This window comes from Cyanistes caeruleus, chromosome Z, assembly GCF_971803275.1.
Source record: "Cyanistes caeruleus chromosome Z, bCyaCae1.hap1.1, whole genome shotgun sequence".
Classification (NCBI taxonomy): domain Eukaryota; kingdom Metazoa; phylum Chordata; class Aves; order Passeriformes; family Paridae; genus Cyanistes; species Cyanistes caeruleus.
Window position 1 is genome coordinate 20,820,731 of NC_141732.1, and position 20,746 is coordinate 20,841,476.

Genomic DNA, 20,746 nt, shown 5'->3' on the forward strand with positions numbered 1-20,746 from the left:
GTATAAGACTCTGTTCAAAATAGCAAGTAGCATTAGCTCGTTATCATTGGATTAAGTAAAATGTACAGTTACTTCATTATTCTTTTTTTTTCTGTGTACCTCTGCTTTTCAGAGCAGTGAAAGGACTAAGCTATCAGACAAATGGAAATGAAATTATCTTATTATTATAAATTATATTTTAAATTGAAATTATTATTTAAATTGGAAGTTCTCTTCCGTTCCGGGACAATGCTCCTGCATTTTTACTTTTCATCCCACAAGACGCCCGGCTCTTGTAGGCAAATTTACGTCAAGCACAAAGAAAGAAATACCCAAGAAAACGGTATTTTTAAGGCAATCTAAGCTCCCTAGGACTCGACGTGCCGCGGTGTGCCGGGTGTCCCTCGGACACCTAGCGGTGAGCCGCCGCCGCCCGGGGCTGCCGCGCTCCGTGACGTGTCCCCGGGGCCGAACGGCCGGCGCGGCACCGGGCCCGCGCTGCCCCACAGCGGCAACGGGCGGAGCGCGGGCCCACAGCACGCATGCACCGGCGGGCCGGCAGGGGGAGGAGCCGCGTCCGCCGGGCGGGCTGGGCTCCTCCCTCCTCCTCCTCCTCCTCCTCCTATTCCTCCTCCTCCTATTCCTCCTCCTCCTGGTCGCCGTCTTCATCTTCCCCCTCCCCACCCACCCGCCGCCAGCGCTTTCCCGCCGCCCGCCTTCCACGCTCGGCGGGTCCCGCCTCGCGTCGCTGCCGACACGGCCGCCGCTGCCGCTGCGGGAACAAAGGAGCGAAGCGGCGGCGGCGCGGCCGCCAGCCCGGCGCGCCCCGCAGCCCCCGCTCTCCCCACGACCGCCCGGAGCTATCCGCGGCTCCTTCTCCGGCGGCCGCCGCGGGGTTTGTGTCCCCCGCCGGGAACAGGTGGGTGAGATGTGGCAGGCTGGTCTCGGCTCCGCGGGGCCTTCACCGCGGCGAGGTGTGCCCGGGCCTTCTCTTGGGCGGCCTCGTTGCGGTCGGCCCTCGGCGGGGCCGGTGCGGGGCAGCGCAGGCGGCGAGACAATGAGGTTCCTGTGTCTGCCGGCGGCGTGGGGCCTGCCGGCGGCGGGGCCGACCGTGACTCAGGCGGTTGCGAGGAGCGGCCCGGCCGGACACCCCCCCGCCCGCTGCCACCGCTCCTGCCCGGCAGCGTCTCGGGTCTTTTGTGTCCGGGTGTCGGAGGAGGCGGAGGGGGTGGGCGACGTAGCTAAGACGCGCGGTACTGCGGGCGCTTGGCAGGGCCCCCCGCTTTTGTCTGAGTCAGCCACCGGACTGCACCCGCCTGGGGAGCGCCCTACGCCGGTTCCGTTCCCCCGTACCGACGCGGGGCTCTGCCTCGCCCGAGCGCGGCCGTGAGCGGCGAGTGACCCGCGCAGCCCTTGCGCATCCTCCTTTTGTTTTGTTCGTGTGTTTCTCGTGTTTATCGTGACCCCTCTTCGGGAGGAGGATGTTGAGGCAATCCGGTATTTAGGTCAGTGAGCCCGTTGCTAACGCAGCGCCCGGGTTTTGTGGCTGGTTTCAGCGCGTGTTGGGGCCCTCGTTTTTGTCGTTACGCCGGCGGTGTGGGAGTGCCCGGCGGGAAGGCGGCAGCCGGGCCATGGCCTCGGGGCCGAAGGGGTGACTGAGGTGCGCGGCCGGGGTCGCTAACGGGATTTATCCTCCTCCGAGTTGGGCTGATGACGGCGGGGGTGCTGGTGGAAGGAGACCTTTTTTAATTATCTTTATCCCTCCTCTCGAAGAGGAGCGGTTGGGTGTAACCCTACCCGCCCCGGGTCGCGGGGCGCATTCGTGGAGAGATGGTTGCCCCGGGGCGCCGATCGCGGGAGGCGGCGGGCTGGTGATGCCGCATTTTCTGGGCTGCAGGTCAGCACCCCCTCTCCCCACTTGGAAGGAAAGGGCAGTCGGATTTCGCCGGCGCCTCCTCCCGCCGGAGCCGGCGGCCTGCAGGAGATATAAATAGGGACTGACTTCAGCGGGCGGCGGGGGCGGCCGGGCGGCCCGGGCCCGTCACGCCGCCGCCTGACAGGCGGAAGCGCAGGCGCTCGTCCGCCCATGTGACCGACCCAGCGCGGCGGCAGCGGCACCGCCGAGCGGGCAGTGCCCGGCGCAGAGCTGCGGTAAGCGGTGGACAGGGGTGCCTGTGCTGTAGCGGGGTTCCCACTGTCGGGAGGCTCCTTGAAAGTGAAGGGCCGGTCGCCTCCCGGAGCCTGGAAAAGCACGGCTTGTTCTGCGTTGGGTAGCAACGACTTGATCGTTCCGTTAGGGGCATGCATTGCAAGTAGTGGAAGACTCTGCAGACCAAAGGAGCTGCTTAGTGTCTAGTTTGTACTAGAATATTAGAGTTGGCACCTAAAGCAACATTTAGTAAGTGGTGAAATTTGTTTTAGCGTGTTAACTTGGAAATTAAGCAAGTCAGTTGATGTTGGCAGTGCGTTTGATCTTAGCTGGTTAGTAACCAAAGGGCAGAAGCAACTTTTTTGTATTATATAGACATAGGCCTACATCTTGTCGAAGATGGAAAGTTTTTTTTTAGGTTTCCTCTACGTGGTTCAGGCTTTCTTCTAGTTCCCTTGACTGATGTGTTTGGCTGTAAAACTGTATCAGAATAAGTGTGAAGCCGTGTTGTAGCCAGAAAGAACGCTATTTATACCTGGTAGGTGTTACAAAGCTATAAAGAGTACAGCTATTTATACGTAGAAGATTAGGTCCTATGACCACCAGCAGACAAGATGAGTTTTGCTTGTTTACTTTCTCCTGGTTTTGGTTTACTGTGATCCCAGAAGTTTAGTTTAGCTAAAGGTACCTGTCAGTTGCAGTTGCAGTACTAGGGAAGCATAAGTTTACTACTTGAAGTGCGAGCTCTGTTAATTAGAAGCATTTTTATTTCCACTGTAACAAATTCACTTTTGGCATATTTTACTTCTAGCAAGTGTCAGCCGTCAAATATCTCTTACTGTCACAGTTTCAGAGCAGGACAACATTAATCCAATGTCTTCAGATGACATATGCACAGCTTCTACTAAATTTAAATTTTAATGCAATACTATTACATGTCCTCAATTTGTAGCAAATGCATTATTACTGTGTTCCAGTTTTATTGCCCTTGGGAATCCAGGGTTTGGCGGCTATACAGTTTTCTACTAACCTTGCTTTGCAGAGGTTAACAGGCAGTGAAGGTGAAAACCTTATTTCTAACATGTTTGGCACTGAATGCCTCTGGGAAGCTTAGAAGCCTTGACACAACTTGATTAGAGAATTTTGGTTTTTTTTCTCTTGTAAATGTGTAAGATTTATAATAGAATATACTCAACAGTTTGGAGTTGTTAATGTTATCTTCCTTGAAAGAGTGTTGTGAGAGTAAGTACTGCTAATGTGGAATTAGCCTCAAAATGATGTGAGATAAGCACTGAAAAAGCAGGGCTTTTCTGCTGAAGTCTCTTGGCTCTGCTGGAGTCCTGCAAAAATAAGCTATGTTGTTTGCCAAAACTGTTTTGTGGGTATGAATTTAGTCTTATTCTTCATGTCCCTATTAGTGCTCAGAGGGTAGTACTTAAGGAGGTTTTTTTAGCTGTCAAAATTAAATTAGCCTTCACATGTAGTTCAGTGCTCAGCAGGTATATTATTTCTCAGTACTAGTATGATGACACTTGTCTTAAAGGTTCATAATGATGTTACTTAGCAATAAATTGTGATCTTGCATGGTATATTAACGTTCCTATAACCCTCTTTAACCACGATGATATCACTTGGTGGGGCAGGGTGAACAGACTTACAATTCTTTTTGTTCTTAATACTTTTAACCCTGTAATTGATTTTGGTGACATGCCAGCTCCTAATGCAGTTTTTTGTTTTATTTACAGCATCGAGATGACTCAGGAGACAAACCAGACCCCAGGGCCTATGCTGTGTAGTACAGGATGTGGATTTTATGGAAATCCTAGGACAAATGGGATGTGTTCTGTTTGCTACAAAGAACATCTTCAGCGACAGCAGAATAGTGGTAGAATCAGCCCAATGGGTAAGGGTGTGGGGAATTGTTGGGGGTTTCTTTATTTCTTTTGAAATAAGATACACAGAGGATTACAAGGAATACTAGAACATTTTTTAGGATAACTTCTGAAAAATAAACTAAAAGAGTTTCAGTTAAATTCAGTTTGAATATTCAAAGAGAATACTACTTTAATGCACAATAAAGATAAAAATAATATCTGTGTAATGTGTTGTGGTTTGCTTTCCGCGTATACTTTCCACAATAATGGCTTTCCCATTATAGCCACTTCTGTTAGAATTTTCTCATGCAATCTGTATTTTGGTTATTAAATAAAAAGCGTCTCTAAGTAAAAAGTAACAAAAGCAGTTGCATTGAATATGTTGTGCAGGCAGTTTGTGGCTGTATAGGAGACTATTTGATTAATGTGCTTTCTGCAATTTGTTCATAACTTGTCAAATTCTTGTTTCATAGGAACAACCAGTGGTCCAAACAGTCCTACCTCAGACTCTGCATCTGTACAGAGAGCAGACACTAGCTTAAACAACTGTGAAGGTGCTGCTGGCAGCACATCTGAAAAAACAAGGTAAAATTAAGATTGTACTGTGATGGCTGAATGAGCAGTGAGTGTGCGGGAAGGCCTGCAGCAGTCCTGCCCTGTTGCTGTGAGTGTCTGCAGAGGAAAAAGGACCTGACAGGGCTCTGTGAATCCATGTAAAGTGAAAAATCAGTCAAGTATTTGGTGTTGTAGTGCTGCAGTATAAAGAATGTTTTTTGTTTATGTACAGAACTAATTAGTTACAGACTTGCCTGTTTTCTTCTAGGGAAACTAAAATAGAATATAGAAGTGTGTTTTGAAGATAGTAGAAGCATAGATCAGGGTTGCATATTTGTAATGACTGAACCAGTAGTTCATTAATGGGTCTGGACAGTTCAAGGTTTTATTATGAATGTAAAGCTGATATAAATTACATGTTTCACTGTGCTTAAACAGAAACGTGCCTGTTGCTGCTTTGCCTGTAACACAGCAAATGACAGAAATGAGTATTTCAAGAGAAGAAGAATTGACACCAAAAACAGAGACTGAGCCAGGTATGTTATCAGATTGACACTGGGCACAACCAGGGACTTAACACAAGTGGAGGGTTTGTTTGCTTTCTGAGTAGCCATCTCCTGTTATGGTGGTGGTCTTAAGAAATGTGTTTAAAATGCATTTGAGTACTGTCTCCTCAGAATCAAGAATATGGCAAATCAAGAATCTCTGCAGAATGAAGAAGAACTACTAGCTGTAGTTCCACAAAAGCTTTAAAATATATGTTGTTAGTAAAATAACTGACACTCATGAGGGTTTTTAGATCCCTGACATTAGTTTTTAGAAGTGAGACACTCTAAAATAGTATCAGGGTAAGGTGTTCAGTTTTGAAGTCAAATTGTTGGGATTCACTATATTATCTAGCAGAACAGTTCCAGCTGACTCAAAATGTCTCATTGTGTTTGGAGAAGGGCACTTAATAAATTCCATTCTACAGAGGAGTGAGGCTGTGGGGGAAGGGAGAATATGTGGTTTAGAAAAATAAACAGAAGTTGCTTAGGGTTCTTGAACTAATTGAGTCGTCCCTAGATATAACCAATGCATTGTTTCAGGGATGGTAGGTAGTTGCAGCTTTAATTGTGGGTGAATTGTCCATTTAACAGTTTTATTCTCATGCTGGATAGTTACAGCTGGAGTAGTGAAACTTCACTATTTCTGGGAGTGAGGCAGAGAGGGAGAGGCAGCTTGCTTAACCTAACTGGTGAACAACTGAATTCATACCAGTTCAAATGGTTATCTTAACATACTTGTTTTGTACTGTAACAAATCCAGACTTTATTTTATTTATCAGCTCTGAAACAGTTTTAAAAACTAAAAGCTGATGTAGTAGGAAGTCTGTTTACTCAAACTGAAGATAGAATCTATTTTTTTCGGTTTTGAAGTCATTGAGATGAAAATGGCATCAGAAAGATGCTACTAAGCACTGTATCAAAGTGATTTTTATATAATTCTATCTTTGCCAACAAAATGGTCTGATGCTTGATGTTTAATTGTCCAATATTTGTACAGAGGGTTTTTTACCATTTTCATAAGTCATGCTGAGTCAGGGTTCTGTGACATGAACTAAAGTACAATTATACTTTTTTCATTATGTATGGACTAAAAGGGAATTTTTGCAGTTATTAACTTTCTGTAGCTGATATCATCTGAAAAGGCTTTTGTTATGTGACTGAAAAGTAATTTTGACTTTGCAACAGTATTCATTAACCCGTTGTGTTAGGAAATTCTACTGGAATGCATCAAGAAGGAAATAGGAAATCATAAAACAGTAGTAGTGCAGCAGTAATAGGTGATTTTACTTTTCTTGGAACAGTTGTCATTTTGCCAGTCATAAAGAAGGTCTTTAGTTATTGTTGATACATAACCTGTTTTTCAGGTACTGTGGGTCAGCTGTATGATATGTCACACAACTGACTATCGATGAGAATAAGGGAAAAAATCCAGAGCAGCTCAGAGATACTTAGGAATTGTAGTAAATGATCTCACAGGTTGAAACCAGTAAAAGCTGTCACAGGCTTGTGTAGAGATGTTTTGAAATACTACCAGAAAATTTAAATACTTGTGGAAAAAATGTGAAGAACTAACTGCCTTCTGAGAGACCATACCTGTAAATTCATGAGGCAGCTTCAGCTGCTCTAATGCCCAAGTTCCCTTTTGAGCATTATTGTTTGGCACAGATCCTAGACAGCATAAAATAATGTCCTTATATACTATTCTTAGGATTTGTTGAACATCTTAAATTAGCAGTGTTGACTATATTTAGTAGTGCATTACTGTGTGTCTTGCAGGCACAAGAGAAACTGACCTAGACTTTTTATAAAAAAATATTCCTGGTGTATCTGGACGAGGTTTTTTTTCCATTTTGTGTTGGTCTCCCAAGGACAAACTAGAACATAGTAAATAATTCTCATCACCTGGAGCAACAAAAGTTATTACTATCTTTGAGGTGTGATTCTCTAAGATAATGCAGTCATGGAGTTGTTAATGAAATACAGTATAGCTGATAGCTTATCCTGACACTAGGGACAATTTCATAACCAAATGGTAATAGATCATGAGCTATATCTTCAAGAGTATGAAGTCACATTCTCTTCTGCCAGATGTTCATTAGCAAAAGAAATTTTGTATGTTTCCCTTATGAATCAGAATGTTTAAAAGAAGGGTTTCATGTGGTAACTGCTTATTTTTTTGCAGTCTTGTAGCATAAAACTATACTTCTTTGCTTTTGGAATTGAAACAACTGATGAGAACATAGAGAAATTAAGAAAAAATTAAGCTATGAAGCTTGACAAGCTTGTTTCTTTTGATTTTGTTGGGATTTTGGTTTTTTCTTCTTTGCTCAGGTTGAGGTTGCCACCTAGATTCACCTTCAGAGCAAATCTGGTGCTAACACAATTAATTGTACATTAACATCTGAAGAAAGGCATGGTAGACGGTAACTTCGTTGTAGCTCTCATGGTTGTTTTCTTTAACATGTAGTGGACTGAGTCTGACTGGTTGCCAGGCACACACCAAATCCTCTCTATCACTCCCCTCCAGAGCTGGACAGGGAAGAGAATATAAAATCAGGGGTTAATGGGTTGAGATAAGGATGGGAAGAGATCACCAAATACCATCATGGGCAAAACAGACTAAGTGATAGTTTATCGTTAAAAAGATCAGAATAGGATAATGAGAAGTAAAAACAGACCTTAAAACCTTTCCCCCACCCCTGCTTTACACACCCCGCAGCTCTGTACCTCCTACCCCAGTGAGGCCAGGGAATAAATGTGGGTTGTGGTCAGTTTATCACCTGAGGCTCCTACTGCTCACAGAGAGGAGTTATTGCACCTTGCTGCACCAAGAAGTCGCTCCCACTGAAGAGAGTTCTTCCATGAACTTCTTCAGCATGAGTCAATGTCATGAGCAGCAGCTCCCTGAGAACTGCTGCAACGTGAGTTCATCCCATGGGCAATGGCACCCCTCAAACTGCCACAGTGTGGGTCACTTTTCCATGGGGTGCAGTCCTTCAAGGACAGCCTGCTCCTGCATAGGAGCATGGCTCCTCTCTCCACAGGTCTCCCATGGGGTCACAGCCTTCCTTCAGGCATCCCCCTGCTCTGGTGGGGGGATCCTCCCTGGCCTGTGGGTGGATCTCTGCCTGCCTGTGGATCTCCAGGGGCTGCAAGGGCTTAGCTGCTGCACCACAGGCTGCAGGTGAATCTCAGCCCCAATACCTGGAGCACCTCCTGCCTCTCCTTCCCCACTGACCCTGGTGTCTGCAACGTTTTTCTTCTCACATGTTCTCACTCCACTCTTCTCTGGATGGAATTACAACTGTGCAACAACTTCTGTTTTTCTTTCTGCTTAAATATGTTACCACAGAGGTGTTGCCACCATTTCTGGTTGGCCACAAAGGGGCACACCCCACTTTGGAGTTACCAGAGATTGGCTCTGCCAGACTTCGAAGAAACTTCTACCATTTTCTGAGAGAAGTAACCTCTGTAGCCTCTTGCTACCAAAATCAGGCCATGCAAAACCAATACACCACTAAAAATCCATGTTTTTGAAAACAAGTTTATTTAAACAATTGTATTGTTTTAATGCGTAGCATATTATTAGCATTTTTTTAGACCTTTTGCAGGTGAATACTTTGCTGAATGGTCAGCCTCTAGTCAGGTCTGTCAGTGTTTCCATACATAGTATCAGCACTGGCTCAAGGGACTAGTACTTTCTGTGGTTGTTTGTTGCCGTTATTTAGGGATTTTGGAGTTGGGTTGGGTTTTTTAATGCAGCGATGCTCTTGTTTAGCAAGTAGTGTTACATGCAAGTAGTATTGCTTATAAAAAAGTGAACCAGAAATTGAACTGATAATGGTATTCTGTAAATTAAGTATTTTAAAAATGCTTAAATACTGGTAACTTCCATCCCTGCTGTAACCTACCCTTTCATTCAGCTACAGCAGCATTAGAAGACAGCAGGCGATGGTGGTTGGCACCTCTTTGCTTTCTATCAAGCTCTTAGGGTTAAGAGCTCTTCTACAGCTGTTAGGCATTGCAGTTGAGAGACCCTATAATGGGTTACTCTTGCTTTGCTATGTTGTAGGTAGAGCCAGTGTGTTGCAGGTAATACTGTGAGTAAGATGTAAGTATGGTAGCTTGAGATCTGATAAGATCAAAATGTAAGTACACGGTGTTCCTTAAATCTGGTTGTAATGAGTGCCTTGTTAGTTGTGGTTAGTTTTCACACATGGCTGTAAGTAATTTCATCATGTTTCTCTCTGTAAACTGTTCTGTTGAATTAGTAACATTTTCTGATATGATAATTCTGTATTGTGTTCAAAATAATTAGCTTTTCTTCATGTTTCCCATGTCTGCTGCAGCTTTGGTAAATGCTCCTGATTGAAAAATTTAAGAAATGAAATCTCTTGTAAGTCCTGAAGCTGTCCACTGCATACAGAAAAGCTGAGGACCTAAATGCTGGTGCTGTGTGTTTTGGTGATAGCACATTATTATTATTCTAATAGTGATACACCACACATGTCAGGTCTTCATAATAACCAAATTAAACTGTGTTTCTGTGTGATACTGAAACCAAGGAATCTTAATGTTGTGTTAATGTGGCATATTAAATTAAGACATTAAATACACAAATACATGAGTTAGAGTTGGACTTGCAGAATGTGAGTGGCATGCTGCAGAACATTTCTGTTTCTGCACTTCAGCATGAAAGAAAGCATGATGGAGGTTTGTTCTGCAGCCTTCCATCACTGGCACCTAGGTCGAAATAGCAGTTGTAGTTCCTGAGCAAAAGCTTGATAAAGCATTACAGGTACTGCCCATCTTTCTAGACTAAAATTGTATGTACAAGCACTTCAGTGTCATAGATTAACCCCATCTGGCAGCTAAGTACTGTGCAGTCACTCACTTGTTTCTTGTTCCCCAGTGGGGAAGACGATTACAGGGGGAAAAACTAAACCCTGTGGGTTAAGATAAAAATAGCTTAATAATTAAAGTAAAATAAGCAATACTGTTGACAATAACAATATAATTGTAATGAAAAGAGGGGAAAGAAGAATAAATCCCAGGAACTTCACAAGTGATGCATGCTACATTTGGTCAACATGCCCCTATTTATATATTGGGAAGGGTGTTCTGTTGTGTGGAATATTCCTTTGGTTAGCTCATTCTGGTCAGCTGTCCCAGTAATGCTCCCTCCAGTCTTTTTGTGTACTTGTTTGCTTGCAGAGCACATGACACTGAAAAGTCTTTGTTTTAAAGTAAAAGCACTATTTAGCAACACTTAAAACATTAGTGTTATTAATACTATCAGCATTATTCTCATACCAAATCCAAAATACAGCAGCATACAAGCTCCTGAGAATAAAACAACTCTATCCCAGCTGAAACCAGGACAATTGTGGTAATGTGCAGTATGAGGATGGTATTGTTTCTACTACTTCTCCTACTACTGCTATTGTTTCAGCTCCAGAACAGCAGAAATGCATCTAATGTCTTTTAGATAACTTCTGACTTTACCTTTTCTCCCTTGTTGTGTTTTCCATTTCTTCAATGGTAGGAGTTGGCAGTTAGCTTTATCAAGTCATGGTCCTTAAATCAGTTTTTTTCCCCTGTGCTTTTAAGAATTTGTGCCGCTGTTATCTGTGAAGTTTAGGGTGCTTAAATCTAATTTTGCTGAATTTTTCTTCAGTCAGAGAAGCTTCTAAAACCTTACTCTGTTACTTTTGTATCCCTTTCTGGTCACTTTTGATATGGGGAATGTTAGAAAATAGTACTGATTTATTTTCAATGTATCTTCTTCAACTGAAACATCAGATTCATTCCTGTCCAGTGTGAAATCTGTAATACTGGTAAGATACATGCTTTTTTTTTTTTTTTTGAAGCAGCTGTACTGTTTTATATAAGAAAAACTACTGACAGCTTTGAGCATTCTTTCTTAGAGTGGTTTTTAATTTTGAGTGGCACTCCTATGGGTCTAAGAGGAACTTTATTCCCAGCTTGTAGAACCTTTTTGCATGCAGACTGAGTTGCTATTGTGCTTTGTCATGTGGCTGACTGGTTCTATCGGTGGCCTTGCTGTTCCTCTCATAAAGATGTCTTATCTTTAGGCTAAATTTGAAGGAAAACTTCCCAAATTTATGATGACATGCATGCATGTAGACTTATTCAGGCATCCACTTCTAGTAGAGGATTATATTACATTAATTTATCATTGATTTGCTAGGGTAATAGTGATTGTTGGGCATGATGGTAATGCATCTTTATAGTGCTTACAGGCAATCATTTAAGACCAAAATATTTGTTAATAAAAGCCAGTTCTGGAGATGAGTTGTTCCTAAAGTTTCTGGCATTGTAGTAGGAGACCTGATCTGGTAAAATTTGAATGAAGTAAATCTTTGCAGGTCTTGAGCCAGAGATGGGAGTGGACATGACCAAGGTGATGGAGAGGGCTACACAGAACCACAGAACCATTTGGGTTGGAAAGGGCCGTATAGATCGTCTAGTTCCAACCTCTGTTCCTGTGCATCACTACTCTTAAAGAATTTCTGTCTAACATCTAATACAATTCTCTCTTGTAATTGAAAAATTTTTCCTCTGGTCCAGTCACTATCTGCCCATGTCTGAATCTATCCCTCTGTTTTACAAGCCCTCTAAGCTTGGAAAGGCTTCAATAAGGTATTCCTAGAGCCTTGTCATCTCCATGCTGAGCAAACCCTTCTTTCTCAGCTCAACTTCATAGGGGTGACACTTCAGCCCCCTGAACATTTTCATGACCCTCTTCTGGTGCTAACCCAGCAGATTGACATCTTTCCTGTGCTGAGTTCAGAACCCAGAGCTGGGTTCAGCACCCTAGATGGAATCTAAAGCAGAGTAGGTGCACAGGTCTTGAGCCCATTACTGAAGTTTGTCCAGATCTCCCTGTCCTCCCTGAAGGAGGCTTCATGCTGAGGGAGCACTTAATCCTACTTTCTGTGTAACTGATTGAGATATTCAAGAGAGGGGTCCCAACACAGAGCCCTGAGGGCTCTGTCTCCACCTGGCTCACTAGTCTCCACCTGGACATATAGCCATTGACCACACCTCTCTGGCTATGTCCATACAGTTAATTCCTTATCCACAACATAGTCCATCCTTCAAATCCATGTTCCTGCAGTTTGGAGATCAGGATGAGAAAGCCCATGCATGCTGGTATGAGCTCTTTTACAGTGGCAAGAAATTTTAGTGGTGAGGAGTTTGCTTCATCTGAGCACTGTTACTGAGGAAGCAGGTCAACAGGTACAATTAGCCACTATTTTCCAGCTTTTGGCATCTTTTCAGCTACCCATTCTGTAGTGATAGATAAATCTTTAGAGCACTTGGATTAACACTGTGTGATTTCTGGCATGAATTAAATTTACTGTCTTGAGGACTGGAATTGCACTTGCCCAGTTGGATTTGTCTTTTGTGTTAAAGGAAGCCTTTTGTGACAAGCAACTGTAAGGAGAGTATTTTGATTTAAGTGGGCTCCTCATGTCATGGCAGAACAACTACAGTTTTCGGTATTTTTCATCTACAGGTTGATGAAAAAGGAGTTTTGTTCTGAGCTTTAGGGGACACAGTAGGAAGCTTTTTCTTCTGTCCTCACCATTACTCAGGAGCACATTTATGAACACTTAACATCATAAAAGCCAATCAGACTAAAGTCTGCTGGCATGAAATAATAGGAGAATCCTTTATTCTTGGAAAGTAATAAATGGAACATTTTAGTTTGTATTTAGGGAGCTATGTCCCCTCTTGTCCCCCCTTTTAGTGACCATTACTGCATGTTGTGTACTGCTTTTCCTCCTTGGAAGACGTTTTAGTTATGGGGGAAGGATCCTATTCAGCAGCCCTTTCAGGAAATGTGCTGCTACAGTTTCTGAGGATCACTCTCATCACTTTATACATTGAGGGCTGCCATTGTTGCAGTTTCTTGATGCAAAGATGGAAGTAATTGGTAACATTTTTCCCTGGATTAATTTGTTCTCAGAGGCTGTGTTTTGTAGTAGAGTGATCTACTAAGCTGTCTTTTTGACTTGGTAGTTCCTAGGAAGTTGCTGTTTTAATTTTTGCTTCCTTGTTGACATTAGTTAGGCAGTGATATAAATGGTTCTTTTCTCATTTTCTCTTAGTGTATGTTCTAAATAATTTTGTCACTGTTCATTTGCCCCCCTCTACATTTTCTCTGGCACATGATTGAAAGAGCATGCAACATCATCAAATTTTTAAGTTTTGTCATAGCTGATGGCTTTCCCTTAGCTAACTACACACCAAATTGCAATGTGCATGTTTCTGGTTCCTCTTATTGATCTGCCTTGGCTCACATTAGCATTTCATTTTGAAACAAACTAGCAACATAACAAGTCTTTTAAAAAGAGGTTTGACTGTGCTTTTGGGGAGGTGTTTAGTATTTTTATTTTTTTAAGGCCATAGCTGATGGCTGTTGGTCAAGGTGCATAACATCCAACAGGTATACTCTGTGATATTGCTGGCTGTTAAACCAAACTTTTGTCACAGGCTTTTTGGTAGACAAACTGGTACTGAACACTGATTTTCTTAGGATTTAAGGACAAGTTCAGAGTGTCATATTTGTTCATGTTCAGATTTTCAAGATTTTCATCTTGAAAATCTTCATCAAAACAAATGGCTTTCACAAAAACCAAAGTTGTAAAATATCTGCGATGTGACAAAAAAGACAGGTAAATGACCTTGCTTATTCATTACGACTGTTGCTATAATACAGAAGTATAAGAAAATATTAGCAGTCATTTGTTTTACTGCATAAGATTTTTTGGTGATGGGCACTGAAGGGTCCCTGTTACTTCTGAGAGTTTGTTGCTTGTAAGTCTTATTTAGATTATGAAGTCCTGTTTGGGGCCTTTCTTCTTGTATGGTGAATTGTGAAGTTTTCTATGACAATAGAAGCACAATTTTAAAAAACAAGTACTATTCAAAAGAATCTCAACAAATCATATTTGTATGAAGTTAATTGCAAATACATCCTTGAGGCTTATATACTCCATTTATTATGAAATGTATTATGTAGTTAATAGACATGTGATAGATGTTATCATACGCTGGGAGTGCTCAGCAAACTTGTACCAAGAGCAGGTATTACAGTTGTGTACAAGTGCATCTCTCAGCTTTCCTTAATTCCAGTTTTGGATATGAAGAGGATAGCAATTTTAAAAATTGAATTTTTTTGGGGAAAAACATGTTTTTCAATAAAACAGCTGTGTCTAAAGATGTTCTAAAGATGTCTAAAGAGGCAATTACAAAAGTATTCATTTTGACAGTACCTGCTTGAATACTGAAACTGAATAAATTACAATTATTTTACAAAAAAATACACATGCAATGCAAATCTGTACTTTATTATTTAAATGAAGGCTCTTTTGAACAGTGTATTTTGTAGCTGTGTTCTGGGTCTGTCACAGAATTAACTTCTTAGCAGCTGTCTTAGCTCCCTAGCTGCTGTCTTGGTGAGCTGCTTTAGATGCCCAACTTCACTGCAAAAGTGGCAGAACAACCCACTGCTATAGCAGGAACATATTACTGAATTTCATTTTTTTCTAAAATATGTTCCTGTTAGTTATATTTCCTACAGAGGTGTGTGCAGTACTGTGTGCAGTAACTTCAGCTGTGACAGTATTGGTACTGTTTTAGATTTAAGCGTTGCTTGATCATATGATGTATTTAAATATGAAATGTGTACATGGAATTTCTGTCATGCTTTTCAAGCCCATAAAGGTATAATGAATAAGTGCCATATATTTTCTAGTTGGTTGAAATGTGGGGAAAAATCTGAGTATCTCAAGTAGAGTCCGAAGGGATGAATAAAGTACCTAAAAATCCTTATTTCTGATTCACATTTTTAGACCTAAGTTTATGTAGTGGGTGAATTAATCCTTAATGTATGCGTACTACTGGATACCTAGTGAAGTCAGGAAAAGCAAATGTAACCCTTATTTCCTTTACATGCTTTAACAGTTGTTACTCAACCAAGTCCATCAGTTTCTCAGCCTGGTACTTCAGAAAGTGAAGAGAGAGCTGCTGAACTGCCGAAACCAAAGAAGAACAGATGTTTCATGTGCAGGAAGAAGGTTGGCCTTACAGGTATGAGGATACTATCAATTTTAAACAAATTTGCATGATTTGATGAATCTACCTCTTGCTAGATAAAACTTGGCAAAATACATGTTCTGTTAAATTTAGCTGCTTCTTCACAATTCACATGATTAAGTAAACTTTTTCTTACTTTGTATGTCATAGTAGAGAGACGTATGCATATGTAGCGACTGCACCCTTAATTAATATCCTCAATTAAAACTAATATTCCTAGTAATGTTGCTTCTTTTTCTGTGTACAGGATTTGACTGCCGATGTGGAAACCTATTTTGTGGACTTCACCGTTATTCTGACAAGCATAATTGCCCATATGATTATAAAGCAGAAGCTGCAGCAAAAATCAGAAAAGAGAATCCAGTCGTGGTGGCTGAAAAAATTCAGAGAATATAAATTAATCTGCTTGTGAAAAGACTGACTGACTCTTTGTGGGGCTTTTTTTTTCAATACATCCTAAAAACATGAAAAGAGCAGGTGCATGGTCATTTTCCTTTGTTTTCCAGAGTTTTACTTCTAGTCCTGTCTGTCTAAACAATACTTCAAATGTTTGGGTGTTTGATACAGGCAGAATTGGATAGATACAGCCATTGAAAATATATATATGCCCTCCCCAGAATAGATGGATGATCAGAACCCTGCACAGGAAAACACATGCACAGAGACAGACTCTAGTTCACGTGTGCCAAACAGATGTATGCAATGTGCATGTGTGCAGCAGCTCTGCCTTTTGAGATGTGCATGAGTTGTTTAATGTTCGGTTAATGTTATATGCCTGTTTTGGAGAAGGATACATCAAAACAGTTGGCAGTCTACTTCTATCATTTAAAATCTCATTCTACTTTTAGTTGCCACACTCCATTTTAGTTTTCCAGCAGAATGCTGTGTAGATGGGTCTACCATCTCAGTAACGTGAGTGTCAATGCCATATTTAAGTCACTTAAAAACTGCACTGAGCAAAATGGAAAAATTCAGATACATATGAGAGGAAAATCGTTTTGTAAAAATTACATCAACTTTAGAATCTAGAAAAAAGTTCCCAAAGGAAATGTCCCGTTAGGAGCTTCTGAACTGGCCTGCAACAGAGTTGTCTGCTTTTCCTTGCATAGCTAAAAACGTTGTGTAGCACAATATTGTAAGACTGGTTTTCAAAAAACAGTTACAAATGTTTCTAGACATATCACATCATCTCTATCAAGCAACACGGGTCTAAATAAGTTGCTGAAATACTAGAGCAGTTTACTATTCATGTATTACTTATGTTCTGTGTGTTCCAAGTTCAGAAGAATATTAGGAATTAATTTTTCTAGTTTTAAATGTAACAGTTGCACCGTTCTGCATGGAAAACCATACCTAACATGGCTGCTGTAGACTTAAATGGTAGCTGGAACCACTCTTGGAGGACTGCTTTTATCATTTTTAATTGTACTTGGGTATAGGACTGTAGTGTTCTTGGGTGTATTGCATGGGCTGCGTTATCTGGCATTGTACAATAACAACTCTAGAAAAGGCAGTATTCTTCACTGATGCTTGTCTGGTAATATATATCACTTCTGTGTTATAATGGAAGGGGTTTTTGTGATGTATGAAACTTGGTTTTTTTATATAAACAAATACGGTTTAGACTAGTGTTGTGGTAATGCCTGTTCTCATCTGTAAATAGTTACATACGTACACAAGGCACTACTTCTGGCCTGATTTTTATTGCCAGTGTTCAGTCTTGGTTTTTACTTCACTATTAAAAGCGTCAGGTTTTTGCTTCTAACTTTGTTCTTCTGAGTTATTAGATATGCAAACATGTACAGATAGTTCATATTTATGTATTGCACATAAGCTACCCAGCATCTATGCTATATTGTATTATGTAAATAATAAAAATAATGTACAGAAGGAAATATTTCCTTTTATGGTAGTCCATTGGTTTTAGTTCTTGCTCTAATGAGAATGTGACTTTGCAGAGGCTCAAGTGCAAAGCTTAATGTAAGTTCTTACAGATGTTGTCTTATGTGTAAGCTTGCCCATGTCCTTATTTAGATATACCAGCTTTTTGTGAGACAAATTGCATAAGCAACTGGGATGCAGGTAACTACTTGATGACCTGACAAAAATGCCAGAAAACAATCATCTGCTTTAAAGGGAGAAAAGGAAAGTATTAGCAGTAAACTGCTAACTTGGTTCCGGTGTATCTGTCACGATAGAGCTAGTACACTGACTAAGCTGTTATACCTACGTCCTCACTAGCAGACCATGGCAGAGTTACTGTCTCTGTCCACAACCAAATATAGGAGGTAGAAGTGCCTGGTTTATCCTTTCCAGTGGGAAGGGAAAGGATATAGTACACCACATGTTGCAGTAGATGAAGATGTCAGTACTGGATGATCTGTAAAATTTGCTTATATCAGAAATCAGTATCCCACCAGTCAGCTGGTGAGTTAATACTCCATACACTGTCTGTACCTCCAGTAAGGGAACCACAGGCATGCTTTGGGACTTCATCAAGGGACTGCTTTAAAGCACCAAAATGACAGTATTTCTCCCTTTTGTATTAAAGCAACATCAGCAACTCCACTACAGCTTAAAGGTGATGTAAAGGTGTTGGTTTTTGTTGGTTTTTTTTAACCTGGGAATGCCCTGTAGATGGATGTTTGAGTAACTGTGGCCATTTCTGCTTGAAAGGGCACAGCCTAATATAGCTGAACCAAAGACTGATCTCTAACAGTATGAAGAATTGAGTTCTGTAGGATGCAAAATAGCAGAAAATCAGCAGTCTGTGATTTGATGTAAATTAAATGAAAATAGTGGTAAAGATGGGAGTACTGAAATGCAAGAATCAACACCTACAGTAGTAACCAAGAACACTGGCTTGACTTTTATTTGCATAGATAAACTACTATATTAAGAAAAAGTTGATAGTTGAAATTTCTACTGTTACAGCTTCCTGAAGGAGTTGTCTTGTACTTGTCTTTTGTACTAGATAGTAAGATGCAGATGCCAAATTCTTTTTTTTAATGACCATTTCAGTGTGTGTTTCTGTTGTAAGCTCATGGCCAGTATTGCAGCACTGTTGGAAGATGGGCTTTTCAAGTGAGTGTTACTTCAGCTCAAACTGCCTTAGTGAGGTATCTGTCTTCATTAAACCCCCTTGTGGTGCTCTTCCTTTTCTCACTGTATCCACAGCCAGTTCACCAGCATTTATTTCCAAGCAGCAGTAAGCTTGCTTCTCCCAGTCTGAGGTTTATTCACTATGGAAAGAAAACAAAAAATAAATGGGATGATTGTATCTACTCTTGCACCTAAGCACAAGCAATGCAGGGTAGACCAGTAGTTGGACTTTGGTAATCCTTGTGAATCCCTTCCAACTCAATATTCTTTGTTTCTCTAATTATTGTGTGATGAGTCTCGGTCCAAGGCAGGTTAGGTCTCAGTTAACTGACAAGGTGTCTGAGGGGGTTGCAGGGTGAAGTGCCTCCCTCTTCATAGGCATTTTACAGGTTACTCATCACCTGTGTCAAGAGAAGGAACTTCCAGAACCCTGCTCCTTTCAAGTTCCCACTGGGATGCCTGTAAGTGCTAAATAACTACCATTGCTCTGTGATGTTATTTTTGATCCATGCACAGGTGACATTTCTCAGTTGTATCACTGTGACTGTGGATCAAGTTCTTCATTTTGTTTGTGTTTTTAATAGTTACATGTGTTTGGGATTATTTTTAAAAATGTTGAGGGAATTGTGTGTGCCACTTAGCAGTGTAGCATGATTTCTCTATTGACAGACCAGAGCCGTATTTGCTAAATTAACCACCAAGACTGCCGTGTTTCATGAAAATATTAAAATCCAGGGAAGGAGTTAGAGTCACTGCATAGTAGCCAAATGTACTTGCCTAATTGGACTCCAGACACCTTAGCTGCATGCAGAATCACTAGCTAAGCTGCTGTGCAATGTGGCCGTGTCTGAGCTTATTTTACCCTCCTCTGTGTCCAGCCATCTTCAGCATGGTTTGGTTTGGGCAGGGAAAAATGAATACTTTTTAAATGCTTTGTATGGGGATTTTACCAGGAGTTTATTTTGATAGAGCAGTGAGCACTATGGGAAGACACTTTAAACTTTTCCTGGTCCCTGTGTTTTTAGAATCTTCCTATTGCTCCTAAATGCCATAATAATTAAATAAAAAAATAATAAAAAAAAAAAAAAGAAAAGGTAAACTGAAGCCATGATTCAGTATGGGGCCCTGCTCACTGCAGAAGTTTTGTCAGCTTCATGTTTCCACTGCAGTCTTACCTCTCAGTCCCTTTATCCTGTGTCTGAAAGGTGTCATTAAATTAATTTGGGCCTATTTAGAGATGTTTATTTGGACTTCCCTTTATTGGTTTACTTTCAGATTTCACTGACAGCAGTCTTGACTGGTAATTAATGGGTTTTGTTGTCTGAAAGCCTTTTGGTGAAGATGTTTGTTACCTTGTTGGCATAATCTTGTGAGAGGTGTTGGAAGCAGAAAGCATTTGCCAAGCTATTGCATGGTAAGCATGCAGGTGAAGAAATGTGCCTACAGCTCTGACCTTTCACTTTTGGAGACCTAAAATGCCTGTGTCTAGTATTTTTGTCTTTTAAATATATTTTCAAATAATAGCAAAAGAGATAGAAGTCCCACTGTGAATCTTCACGTGGTAGTATGAGTGAGACTGTAGCACAGATCTGAGAAAAAGGAAATCAATTCACCATCCCTCATTCTTGTACATCTACTCTTTACCACAGCACACATATATATTGTTTAAAACCCACCCAGCCTGTTTCATTTTTTTATTAGGGTTTTCCTTGAGTGGAAAACATTTTTATATTTGATTGAATTTTCTTTATTGGATCAGTGAGAAGTTAGGTGCACGATGACTGTACCGTGAGTTCCCAAGAAAGCTTGTGAAACATTCTGTGCACAGGACTATTTGATAATGCTTCTGGGAGACCGGGTCAGGTTGGGTTTAAATAGGATTAGGCTAAAGTAGATTTTCCTTAGTTGTATTTTAAGTAGCATGGGATTTATGGAGGGAAAGTAGATTTATGACCCTGGAAAAATCTTGATCCCTTTCACTCTGGTTTCAGTCTTCAGAGTGAGACTGAGCTGGTTCCTTTGATTGCTGGATTCATATGATGAATAATACCCATACTGGTTTGCATATTTCTGTTAGAATTCCTAACTGACCTTGTATGACCAAAGTCTTGGATGTTTTGTTGTCAATTCTGTCACCACAGCAGTTCATGAGAAGTTCACTGGGTACTGGGTCTGGTGTGAGGATGGTGCACAGGCAGGCAGGAGAGGTGAGACCACTACACACTGCTGAGGAATTGTTGCAGTCTCCATGCTGAAACAGTTTGGCTGGGAGCTTCAAGCATAGCAGTGATGCAAAGATTAGCATTTGCCTTTGCAGCTTCAAGGTTTGCTAGCTGAGTGTGAGCCAGTCACCTGCAGCTTTACATTTAAGGGGATACTTTTGTTGAGACAAGTTAGTGATTACATGTCTG

General features: G+C 41.4%; 1 protein-coding gene across 6 annotated transcripts; it reads left to right on the forward strand.

The window, feature by feature from the left end:
* The first annotated feature begins 420 nt into the window (after positions 1–420).
* On the forward strand, positions 421–17,128 carry ZFAND5 (zinc finger AN1-type containing 5). Of its 6 annotated transcripts, none has more exons than XM_086869337.1 (6): positions 421–898; positions 3,874–4,031; positions 4,476–4,587; positions 4,996–5,093; positions 15,102–15,227; positions 15,481–17,128. In XM_086869337.1, exons 1-6 carry the CDS (start codon positions 522–524, stop codon positions 15,627–15,629), a joined length of 1,020 nt encoding a protein of 339 aa, XP_086725463.1. In that variant the 5' UTR covers positions 421–521; the 3' UTR covers positions 15,630–17,128. The 6 variants fall into 6 exon arrangements, with proteins under 6 accessions (XP_086725463.1, XP_086725465.1, XP_086725464.1 ...); XM_086869339.1 differs by lacking the exon at positions 421–898 and adding an exon at positions 1,039–1,484; XM_086869338.1 differs by lacking the exon at positions 421–898 and adding an exon at positions 1,261–1,639.
* Positions 17,129–20,746: the final 3,618 nt, after the last annotated feature.

Excerpts from the sequence above, each read along its gene's own strand:
- ZFAND5 (XM_086869337.1), top strand. The coding sequence starts at position 522 with ATGCACCGGCGGGCCGGCAGGGGGAGGAGCCGCGTCCGCCGGGCGGGC. Across the intron at positions 4,588-4,995 it reads AGCACATCTGAAAAAACAAG|AAACGTGCCTGTTGCTGCTT; the intron begins GTAAAATTAAGA and ends GTGCTTAAACAG. Across the intron at positions 5,094-15,101 it reads AAAAACAGAGACTGAGCCAG|TTGTTACTCAACCAAGTCCA; the intron begins GTATGTTATCAG and ends ATGCTTTAACAG.